The sequence below is a fragment of the Sinocyclocheilus anshuiensis genome, unplaced genomic scaffold, assembly GCF_001515605.1.
Source record: "Sinocyclocheilus anshuiensis isolate Anshui unplaced genomic scaffold, SAMN03320099.WGS_v1.1 scaffold190, whole genome shotgun sequence".
Taxonomy (NCBI): domain Eukaryota; kingdom Metazoa; phylum Chordata; class Actinopteri; order Cypriniformes; family Cyprinidae; genus Sinocyclocheilus; species Sinocyclocheilus anshuiensis.
The window spans coordinates 2184725-2196864 of NW_015547663.1; the positions used below are offsets into that span (position 1 = coordinate 2184725).

General features: G+C 39.8%; 1 protein-coding gene across 1 annotated transcript in view; it reads left to right on the forward strand.

Annotated features, from left to right (window-relative positions):
- LOC107702482 (fatty acid synthase-like) overlaps positions 1-11954 on the forward strand; it is a 22337-nt gene extending 10383 nt beyond the window's left edge. The window contains exons 10-36 of the mRNA XM_016504824.1: positions 1-396; positions 1332-1519; positions 1966-2155; positions 2341-2435; positions 2987-3121; positions 3226-3429; positions 3519-3634; positions 3733-3908; positions 3989-4180; positions 4894-4974; positions 5107-5292; positions 5492-5671; positions 5754-5957; positions 6520-6833; positions 6919-7305; positions 7551-7721; positions 8266-8381; positions 8544-8698; positions 8814-9017; positions 9112-9262; positions 9347-9525; positions 10040-10159; positions 10263-10385; positions 10503-10726; positions 10827-11028; positions 11689-11840; positions 11928-11954. Coding sequence (XP_016360310.1) covers positions 1-396; positions 1332-1519; positions 1966-2155; positions 2341-2435; positions 2987-3121; positions 3226-3429; positions 3519-3634; positions 3733-3908; positions 3989-4180; positions 4894-4974; positions 5107-5292; positions 5492-5671; positions 5754-5957; positions 6520-6833; positions 6919-7305; positions 7551-7721; positions 8266-8381; positions 8544-8698; positions 8814-9017; positions 9112-9262; positions 9347-9525; positions 10040-10159; positions 10263-10385; positions 10503-10726; positions 10827-11028; positions 11689-11840; positions 11928-11954 — 4868 coding nt within the window. The remainder of the gene's footprint in view (positions 397-1331; positions 1520-1965; positions 2156-2340; positions 2436-2986; positions 3122-3225; positions 3430-3518; positions 3635-3732; positions 3909-3988; positions 4181-4893; positions 4975-5106; positions 5293-5491; positions 5672-5753; positions 5958-6519; positions 6834-6918; positions 7306-7550; positions 7722-8265; positions 8382-8543; positions 8699-8813; positions 9018-9111; positions 9263-9346; positions 9526-10039; positions 10160-10262; positions 10386-10502; positions 10727-10826; positions 11029-11688; positions 11841-11927) is intronic.
- Positions 11955-12140: the final 186 nt, after the last annotated feature.

The window sequence follows — 12140 nt, forward strand, 5'->3', positions numbered from 1 at the left end:
TTCCTGCTCTGACGGACGGCCGGGTGCACGTGGTGTCGGAGCCCATACCTGTCCGCGGGGGCATCGTGGGCATCAACTCATTTGGTTTCGGAGGCTCAAATGTCCATGTTATCCTGCGTCCACATGGTTCAAAATCACTGGCTCAGGCTGCACAACCTTCAGTCCCCAGACTTCTGCAGGCCTCCGGTCGCACTGAGGAGGCAGTCATTTCCCTTCTCAACAATGCTCAGCAGCATAAAGATAACCCAAGCTACCTGTCTCTTCTGAATGATGTGTCTGGAGTTCCAACGGCAGGCATGCCGTACAGGGGCTATGCACTGATTGGAGCACAGGGAGAGCTTACAGAAGTTCAACAAGCCCAGCCCACACCCAGACCCCTCTGGTACATTTGCTCAGGTGAGGGGGCATTTATATTTTTTATGGTGAACTTTTAAATTGGTGAAATCTTATTTCCTTCAACATTTTATATTAAAGCAGCTTGATGTACTACAGAATACATACTGTAACTTATAGAAACTTCCTGTACCATCCAAAAATAGCTTTTATTGGAACCAAGCTGCAAAAGCAATTTTCTGATGTTGTCATGGTGAGATAAAAACAAGAAAGCTGGTACAATTAGATACCATTAATCCTAAACATAAAAAGAACTAACAATAAAAGTAAAATTTTGTGTATTTTACATGCAGAAAGGACATTTCAGTAGCCAAAAATTAACAGTTTAAGGTAATGGGAAATTTAAATAAATAAACTAAATCTCAACTAATTACATTTTTATAATAATAATAAAATATTAAATAGTGTATGTATACAGTGTTGCTTGAAAGTTTGTGAACCTTTAGAATTTTCTATATTTCTGCATAAATATGACCCAAAACATCATCAGATTTTCGCACAAGTCCTAAAAGTAAACCGAGAACCCAATCAAACAAATGAGAAAATAATGTTTTATTTGTCATTTATTGAGAAAAATTATCTAGTGTTACATACTATATAATCATGATCAAGGCTGCATTTATTTGATCAAAAATACTGTAAAATAATAATATTGTGAAATTTACAGTAACCAGTTTCTATTGTAATACATTTTAACTGAAGAATTTTCAGTAGTCTTCAGTGTCACATGATCCTTCAGAAATCATTCTAAAATACTTATTATTAACAGTGTTGATACTTAATTTTTTTTAAATATTTTTGTGGAAATAAATAATACAGTAAAATGTGCGATATATAACCCTTTTAAGGTTGTGATTCAAAGCGAGTCAGTCACCGTAATGGAAAGTCTCTCTACACATGATCACATTGGCTGGATTTTTATTTCTATCTCCTGACAGGTATGGGCACACAGTGGGCTGGAATGGGCCGTAGCCTGATGCAGCTGCCTGAGTTCCGGGAGTCGATCCAGCGTTCGGACGTGGCTCTGAAGGACACTGGGTTGTGTGTGTCTCGCTTGCTCATGGATGCTGATGAGAGCACTTTTGAAGACACTGTCCACGCATTTGTTGGTCTTGCAGCCATTCAGGTCAGTCTCCCCCAGCTCTAGAGATACCAAGTACAGTGCCAGTGTGACTGGAACAGTATTGACATCAGCAGAATTTCTCAATGAAAAAATGACCCCTGACAACTTTGGAACTGATATAGGCCTGCCAAATGTTGCAATACAGTGGCACAATCAGTCATGATTTCAACAGTCGCTCCGTCTGCAATGACAATTCCGTCATTATTTACTCAACCCGCATTTTCAAACCTGTATGGCTTTCTTTCTGCTCAAACAAACAGTTCTTTCCTGTGGAACTGGCACACTTGCATATGCAAACTTGTCACATCACAATCAGTTATGAGACAAAAGAACTGATAATTTTATGATATCATTCATATCAAACCTAGTAGACTTGCTAGTTGTAGTCTCACAATTTTCATGCCTGACTATCTTTCACCTACCTGAATGCATTCCTGTCAAATTTCCAGGTTGCCCAGATTGACATGTTGCAGAAGATGGGTCTTCAGCCTGATGGGATCGTGGGCCACTCTGTAGGAGAGCTAGCGTGTGGTTACGCCGATGGCTCCCTGAGCCACAGCGAGGCCATTCTGGCTGCTTACTGGAGAGGACGCTGTATTAAAGAGGCCAACCTGCCCCCGGGGGGCATGGCTGCAGTGGGTTAGTGTGGCAGCAGATGCCTTCACAGGCTTTGCTTCATTAATTTGAAGTGCAAAGTGCAAAGTGCAAAGCGTCCCTCCATGGGGGATTTGCCTAGTTTTTTGTTTAGCAATGTATGCTATAATTTTTTTAGCAAGCTTACCAATGGTTCCTTTTACCAACCCTCCCATTATCTCCCCACTCAGGCCTAACGTGGGAAGAATGCAAAGCTCAGTGTCCACAGGGTGTCGTTCCTGCTTGTCACAATGCTGAGGATACAGTGACCATCTCAGGCCCTCAGGTATATACCCTCTAAGAAATAACATCCCCCCAAAAAAAAAAAAAGAATATATTTTATAATATATGTATGTATGTGTATAAAATATATATATATATATATATGTATGTATATATGTATGTATGTGTATATATATATATATATATATATTTTAGAATAAAATTGTGATTTTTTTTTTTTTAAAATAAGTATTATGCTCATCAAGGCTACGTTTATTTTATGGAATGTTTTATAAAATACAGTATTAATAGCAATATTGTAAAAAAAATTTTTTTAAATATTACATGTAAAATAACTGTTCTATTTGAATGTATTTTAAAATTGAATTTAGTCCTATGATAGCAAAGTAGAATTTTCAGTAGCCTTTACTCTCCAGTCTATCCAGCCTTATTTTAAATATATATAAAAAAATTGTTTTTAAATACCAAACTAACATTAATTCTATACATGTAAACATGTTTTTTTAGGTTTTGAGAAATTACCGGTATTGAATTTAAATATATAGAATGATTGTATGTATACTAGTACCTAACAGCAAGTGTTTGGTTATGCAGGACTCTGTCAGCAAGTTTGTTGCCCAGTTGAAAGAGAGCGGTGTGTTTGCCAAAGAAGTGCGCAGTGCCGGTGTGGCTTTCCACTCCTATTATATGGCCTCTATTGCTCCAGCCCTTCTGTGTGCACTGCAGAATGTGAGTTGGTGAGGCATTGCAGTGTCACAGTGCCCTCTACTAGACATTAACGTCTCAAAACCTCAGCACAGATAGACACTGACTTCCTGTGCATGTTCTTCTAGGTAATAAAAAGCCCAAGGCCTCGTTCAGCACGCTGGATCAGCACGTCCATCCCGCAGACAGACTGGGAGAGCCCACTAGCGCTCTACTCATCAGCAGAGTACCACGTCAATAACTTGGTCAGCCCTGTGCTCTTTCAGGAGGGACTGAGCTTTGTGCCGGATAATGCTGTGGTAGTAGAAATTGCCCCACATGCTTTACTGCAGGTAACAGGGAATTAACCTTAATACACATGTCTTGAAGATTCAAATGTAGATCCATTTCTATTATTAACATACTCTTGATAAATCTTCAGGCCATCCTGAAGCGGAGCCTAAAACCCACCTGCTCCATCCTCCCCCTAGTGAAAAGAGGACACGCCAACAATCTGGAGTTCTTCCTCTCTCATGTGGGCAAAATCTACATGAATGGGTTGGTTTTTGTACTCTTAATTTCCTAGCTGTTTTGACCTCAAAGTGTCAGCATTTCCATCAATTTGATGATTGATGCACACTCTCTTGCATCTGCAGAATTAATGTGGACAGTAATAAATTGTACCCAACTGTTGAATACCCTGTTCCGACTGGGACCCCACTCATCTCCCCTCACATTCAGTGGGATCATTCCCAGGTCTGGGATGTGCCCAAGGTGGAGGACTTCCCTGCTGGCTCAGGGGGATCCACCTCAGCCACTGTGTACAATATCGGTGGGTAGTTGTGAAGTTGAAATTAGTGTTTTTCTCATCTTTGCTGTCATGTCATGATTATTTTTGAATGTTTTGTGCAGACATGAACCCAGAGTCTCCTGATTACTACATGATTGGACATTGCATTGATGGTCGGGTGCTGTACCCAGCCACAGGATACCTGGTTCTGGCCTGGAGGACTCTGATGAGATCTCTGGGTGCAGTCATGGAGCACACACCTGTTATATTTGAAGACGTCACCATCCACAGAGCCACCATCCTCTCCAAGACGGGTAAAAGATTTGTTTTCTTTGTACTGTAAGTCTGAGATTCTTTGGTCCTGAAGTTTCTGGTAGTCACTATATCGCACAATGATGACAAATTTCTATCTATCTACTATTGCACTCTTATATGGCTTATTTCTTATTCTGAGGTGGAAAAAATATAAATTATTACTAAAAATGCACTACTGTTTAAAAGTTTGGGGTCAGTAAGATTTTTTTTATAAAGAAATTAAAACTTTTATTCAGCAAATGCACGTTAATTTGATCAAAAGTAACGACATTTAGAATGTTACAAAAGATGTGTCATGGTTTCCACAAAAATGTAAAGCAGGATAACTGTTTTCAACATTGATAATAATAAGGTCACCAAATCAATATATCAGAATGATTTCTGAAGGACCATTTGACCCTGAAGACTGGAGCAACTGTTAAAATTTAGCTTTGCCATCACAGGGATAAATTATATTTTTAAAAGTATTAAAATGGAAAACAGTTATTTTAAAATTATAATACTGATTCACAATAATGCTGTTTTTCTCTGTTTTGTACAAATATATGCAGCCCTAGTGAGCATAACCTTTTACAAAAAATCTTACTGATCCCAAACTTTTAAACTGTAGTGTACTTCAATATTGTGGATTAAATTTGAGACTAAATAGAACAGATTAGTTGTTAGCTAGTCCTTGTGACTTAGCGTTAACCAGATTGTTTTTGCATCACAGGGTCTGTCCAGCTGGAGGTGCGACTCATGCCCGCCACTAACCGTTTTGAGGTGTCCGAGAATGGAAATCTGGCTGTCAGTGGTGAGTTTCCAGTCAACAAGAGACACCATTCACAACTTATATCATGACGTTTTCGAGTAAAACAAGATATTTGTAAATTGACAAATATAGTATTTAAGACTCATGATCACACTGATATCCTTGTGGTCTCAGGTAAGGTGAGTGTCTTGGAGGATGCTGGACTTGATGCTTTCCATGCTGAGTTGAATAAACCAATGGCTGTAGACAAGGAAGATCCTAAACTGCTTTTGAAAGCCGGGGACATCTACAAAGAGCTGCGTCTGCGCGGATATGACTACGGAAAGACCTTCCAGGGAATCCTGGAGTCTAACAATGCTGGTAATTCCCCTCAAATGCATCTTAAACTGTCGGTGCCGATAGCCTTGTGGGCAGCACGCCGACATACAGCGCCGTTGTGCTATGGGCGTCCCGAGTTCGAATCCCAACTCGAGGACCTTTCCCGATCCCAATCCCGATTTTGCTATGGCCAAGACACTATTTGGCCAGTCCTGAGCTCTTTGTATTCTGGTTCTTCCAGGTGACTATGGAAAGCTTCACTGGACAGGTAACTGGGTGACATTTTTAGACACCATGCTGCAGATGATCGTAGTGGGGCTGTCTGGTCGCAGCTTGAGACTGCCTACTCGCATCCGCTCTGTGTGTGTGGACCCCAGACTTCATGAGGAGAGGGTAAACGAGTATGCAGATGACCAGAAAGGTATTAGACACGCCATCTACTTGAAGTCTGATGTAACCTGTCCTAAGTTGAAATGTATCTGACCAAACTTTCTTGTCCTCAGCTGTGGATGTTCATGTTAACCGCTGCCTGGACAACATAACAGCTGGAGGAGTTCAGATCTGTGGGCTTCATGCTACCGTAGCACCCCGTCGCCAACAGCAGCAGACTCTACCCACTTTAGAGGAGTTTGCCTTTGTTCCCTGTGTGGACTCAGATTGCCTGAGAACCAGTGAGAAACTTGGAGACCAACTGAGGCATTGCAAAGGCACGTTGTGATTTTCATTTCATTGAGAAATGCAGCATGGCATTTTGTGGTAACAATTCTTTCACACATATATAAAAAAGTCTTTTTTTTTTGCGCACCAAGGCTGATAAAAAATACAGTAAAATTGTGAAATATTATTACAATTCAAAAGAACTATTTCCTATTTTAAAATATTGTGAAATGCAATTTATTCCTGTGATGGCAAAGCTGAATTTTCAGCAGTCTTCAGCCTTCAGAAATCATTATAATGTGCTGATTTGGTGTTCAAGAAACATTTATTATTATTATCAATGTTGAAAACAGTTATTGTTTTTAGTACAATATAGTTTTTTTTTTTCAAGATTTTTTGATAAATAGAAAGTTCAAATGAACAGCAGAATTTTTTTTTCGTAACATTATAAATGTCTTTCGCTTTTGATCAATTTAATGTTTTATATTCATAGGTTTTGTAAAATTAGATGGACCTAAAATTATTTCATTTTTGTCCCCAGTTTAAATTTTCTGGGGTATTTTCCTCTATTTCAGTAGCACTGTGCTTACTTTTCCTATGTTGTATTCGCAGGTCTAGTACAGCGTCTGCAGAGGAAGCTGGCCAATCAGGGAGTGAAGATCTCCATCCCTGGGCTAGAAGGTGCAACAGAGAGCCAGCTGATTGGAGCAGAGGCAGAGAAAGGCCTGTTACGGTTGCTCTCTGTGCTGTGCGGACTGGAGCTGAACGGAAACCTGCGCTCTGAGCTGGAACAGACGGTGGAGAAGGAGAGAGATTGTCTGCTGCAGGACCCTCTGTTCAACGGCCTGCTTGACTCCCAGGCGTTACGTCACTGCTTGGACACGGCCCTTGAGAACAGCACTCCTGGAAAACTCAAAGTTGTGGAGGTGTGGTGAATTTATTATTTAGGATGAAAATAGGCAGGGGTGGATGACACGGTTGAAGTTCTCAACATGTATTCTTCTCCTTCAGGCTCTAGCCGCCGACGGTCATGTATTTTCTCGGGCTGTTGGTCTCCTCAATATCCAGCCAATGTTGCGTCTTGACTACACAGCGTCAGATGTCTCCATTGACCAGCTTTCTGCTCACCAGAGCTCCCTGGAAGAGCAGGGCATCTCAACTGCTCAGTGGGACCCTCTTCAGGGCCCAGCAACGGGCGGTCTGGATGGGGCTGACCTGGTTGTGTGTAACTGTGTGACAGGGCACACGGCCTACCCTGCACTTTTGATAGAGAACCTGACTTCAGCTGCGAGGGAAGGCGGTTTTGTTTTGCTTCACACCCTACTGAGAGGAGACACACTGGGAGAGACGGTAGCCTTCCTCACATCTCAAAACAACCAGGAGGGTTTGTTGACACAGGTGTGTGCTTAAAAACTTTAACGTGCTTAAATTAAACATAAATGAAACATTTATTTTAGCTGTAATTGATTTTATATTTAATGAAAATTAAATATACATTAAACATAAATGAAAGTGAATAACAAAGTTGTATTTAAGTAACAACATTACATAACTTGGCATTGTTTTGTCTGTTCTTTTATTTTGTTTTGCCTGTCTCATTGCATCGTTCTCAGGTTCTAAACGGAATTGTTTTTTGTTTTCAGACTGAATGGGAGGAGCTCTTCCAAAAGGCCTCTTTAAATGTGGTCATGCTGAGAAAGTCCTTCTACGGCTCTGCTCTCTTCCTCTGCCATCAGCGCCAACAGTCCCCTCAGGATCAACCTATACTTATTTTTGTGGACCCTACTGACTATAAATGGGTGGAGACTCTAAAGGTGATTAATAAAGTCAGCATAAAATGAAAATTCACAATATCTGTTTAGACAATACTTGTTATAGATCTTACTGTGAATTATTCGTCCATGTATATGATCCTTTTTTTTAATGGAAAGAAGTGACCTTGTAATGTTTCATCCAAAATGTCATAACTCTGTCTTCTGTTGAAAACTTCAGCCTTCTCTCAGGTGGCATATGCAGCACTTAGCCAATCATTTAGTCCTCTTACTGCAAGTTTGCATTCATTTTGAGTACAACGCACACATCTCAAAGTCCAATCAGCAACTGATAGATATGCTCAAGTCCCTGCCCTACAATTTTTTTTTCTTTTTTGATAATCCGTCGACACAATATGGGGGGAAAACATTTGTCACTACTTCGGTTTCATCATGATATTAATCATGCAAACTCATTAGTGGTGTTGCCAAGCCCTCCAAGAACACTCTGCAATCCCATAACAACAGGCTAAAACCAATCGGCAGACTCATTAAATTAATCCTAATGCATGCTTCTAACCCTTTCTGTCTCCTTTTTTCTCATTAGAGCACTTTAGCGGAGTCATCTGATATCCCAGTCTGGCTCATTGCCACTAAGGGTCATAATGGAGTGGTGGGAATGGTGAACTGCCTCAGACAGGAGCCCGGAGGCAACCGTATACGGTCCGTCCAATTCCTGTGCAATTAGTGTTCCATATATGCTACTGTACTTTTGTTATTATATTTTTGATGTTACAATTATGCAATTGTTAGGTATTGAATGTTTTGTAGTATAGATGTTTATGTAGTATTCATGTACATGGTCTTTTTTCTCCTCTCCAATAGGTGTGCATTTGTTTCTAATCTAAGTAAGGATGCTGAAGTCCCCTCACTTGTTCCTACCAAAAAGGAAATGAAGGCATTACTAAAGAAGGATCTGGTCATGAACGTGTACCGTGATGGACAGTGGGGTGTTTTTAGACACCAGTTGTTAACACAAGGTAAAAAAGGAAGTCATATAAGACTTTCAGTGACATGCTGACTGATCTGTCTTTGATTGGATAAAGTCTTTTGAGCATGTTGTGATCGTCTTCTGTTCTGTGCATTAATGTTTAGATCTTAGCGAGGAGTTGACAGAGCAGGCCTACATCAATGTCCTGACTCGCGGTGATCTTTCATCGCTAAGATGGATCGCTTCCCCGCTTCGTCATTTTATCCCATCCAATCCCAACGTGCAGCTCTGCCGTGTTTACTACTCCTCCCTCAACTTCAGAGACATCATGCTGGCCACTGGCAAACTGCCTCCAGATGCCATCCCTGGTTTGTACCCCATCCTGTTTTTGTGAAATCTCGCACGCTAGCTTACCCTATAAAAAGACTTCGGAAAGAGACTCTTCTCGTTTTGTCTGTGCAGGAGACATAGCGCTGCAGCAATGCATGCTGGGAATGGAGTTTTCAGGGCGAGACCCCAGTGGACGACGTGTAATGGGTTTGCTGCCAGCAAAAGGTCTAGCCACCTGTGTGGACGCAGACAAGCACTTCCTTTGGGATGTTCCATCTAGCTGGTGAGAACCTCAGCACCTCTGAATCTGAATGAGACGTCTTCCTCCAAAACTCTCAATGCTAAGTAAAGCTGTGTTTATGTGCAGGACGCTGGAGCAGGCAGCCTCTGTTCCAGTGGTGTACGCCACTGCATATTATTCGCTAGTGGTGCGAGGGCGTCTGAGGCCTGGAGAAAGCGTGCTGATCCATTCAGGCTCTGGAGGGGTGGGACAGGCCGCTATTGCTATTGCACTTAGTATGCGCTGCCGAGTCTTCACAACTGTCGGTAAATGACACTTTTGCTTCCTTAAGAATTTAAAAAGATGTGTTTTGTAATTAATGAACACTGGTAGACTTAAAGCTCTTTGCTAGTAAATTAACAGCTACACAAAAAGACGGAAATGTGTAAAATGAAATGTGTTAAATGAAAACTAATTTTGGTTTCAAATTGTCAGTAAAAAAACTAAATTTGGTATATCACTAATTGAAACACGTCTATAACACAGTCAATGAATAACTACAACATAAAGAATTCAACAAAGGGCAGTTATACTCATTTAAATTTCGTGTTTTAATTAATATATAAAATCTTTAATTTTCTTGCATGTGACACTTGTCATTTTGTTGACTAAATTAGATGCTATTGTAGTCAGAGTGAAATTGGCTATAATCAATGAATGCGGCGCAATATCGTAAATTGTGTACATTTAGTGGAGATTTTCATCAAAAGACAAAAGCTATGACTAAAACACCTGCTTAAAAATAAACACTGCTGACATGTATCTTATTTTGATTCACAGGTTCTGGAGAGAAGAAGGCGTACCTGCAGGAAAGATTCCCACAGCTTACAGCGGAATCTTTCGCTAATTCTAGAGACGCCTCATTTGAACCGCATGTAATGCTCCAGACTCAAGGCAAAGGTGAATAGACTGCATTACAATGACTCTGAATACACAACAGCATTGCGTCTAAATTGCTGTGGATTGAGGTATTAAACCACCATATGTATGTGTGTTTTTTCAGGAGTTGATTTGGTACTAAACTCCCTAGCTGAAGAGAAGCTGCAGGCCAGCTTGCGTTGTTTGGCCAGACATGGGCGTTTCCTGGAGATCGGCAAATATGACCTTTCTAACAACACACCACTAGGTGCGTCCCAGATGTACAACAATTTCTGAATCAATCAAAAATCATCTTAGATCTATTATTCTCTTACTTTTACACTTCCATGCGTTAAATGTAATTGTCCAATTGTTCTTGGTTCAGGTATGGCTCTGTTCCTAAAGAACGTGGCCTTCCACGGCATACTGCTGGATGCTTTGTTTGAGGAGGGGAACAGGGAATGGGAGGAGGTATCTGAGCTTCTGAAGAAGGGAATCGCTAGTGGTGTCGTTCAGCCATTACGTACCACTGTCTTTGAGAGGAACCAGGTGGAGGATGCCTTCCGCTACATGGCTCAGGGCAAACACATCGGCAAAGTCCTGCTGCAGGTAAGGGCGGTGGTTGATTTTAATGAACCTGCATAAAAAAAATGAAATATTGGATGGTAGATTTCTCATCCTTTACTGTGCTAATTGCTTCACCTCTCAGGTACGTTCAGAGGAGACGAGCAGCACTGTTCCTGCAGCCTCTGCTCTTTCTATTCCCGCTATCTGCCGTACCTTCTTCCCTGCCTCTCTCTCATACATCATCACGGGAGGTCTGGGTGGTTTCGGCTTGGAGTTGGCCCAATGGCTCACTGAGAGAGGTGCTCGTAAACTGGTGCTGACATCACGTTCTGGCATCCGCAATGGTAAATATGCACTAGGATGTGATCAGTTTTCATGTCAGCGTTGGTCAGTGTTGTTATTTAAATTTAACTGACGTTATAGGTAAATCATATTTATGTAATATTTATATTTGATTTGATTTATTTAGTTTCCTAGGCAATAATAAGTATAAATTAAAGCTAAAACAGAAATATTAAAACATAAGAAATAAATAAAAAAGCAAAAGCACATAAATTTGTAAAATTATTAAAAATCTTTTTCATTAGTTGAAATAAAACTGAAATAAAATTAAAAAAAATTAGATAAACTTTAACATTTAGAAAATTTAAAACAATGCCTTTGCAATTAACTGAAATAAAATAAGTTTGTTGAAGTGCTAAAATTACTAAAAACTGAAATAAATATATAATAAATAATACTGAAATGAATAAAAATTAAAACTAAATATAAAAATAATAAAATTGACAAAAGCACTAATGTACTAAAAATAATATTTAAATATTTTCATTAAATATAAAATAAAATACAGCTAAAATAAAATATAAACATTAGATAAAAAATTAAATTATTTTAATTAAATTAAATTCAAAATATTAATAAATACTGTAATGGTATTTAAATAATACTAAAGTAACACTGATGTTGGTCAGGGCAACACACTAAAACGTTTGTTGTCTTGACAGGTTATCAAGCCAAGCGTGTTCGGGAGTGGCAGGCCATGGGCATCCAGATCCTCGTGTCCACTAGTGATGTCAGCTCAATGGCAGGGACGGAGCGTCTCATCAGTGAGGCCTGCCGCTTGGGTCAAGTTGGTGGCATCTTCCACCTTGCCATGGTAATATTCAGTTGTTGCTTTCAGTTCACTTTCTTTGTAGTCAAATTAAAGACAAATACATAACTGATGTTTTTCTCTATCAACTAGGTCCTCAAAGACGGCATGCTGGAATGAAATTTTCACTTTTTGAAATGTTACAAAAAAAAAGTTTTGTAACTTTTTTTTACGATATTCAAATTTTTTGAGATGCGTGTGTGTGTGTGTGTGTGTATATGTGTGTATATATATATAAATATAAATATCTATCTCATGTTTTTTCATTGTGCATTCCAATTAATCTCAATCAAACTGCAGTTGGGT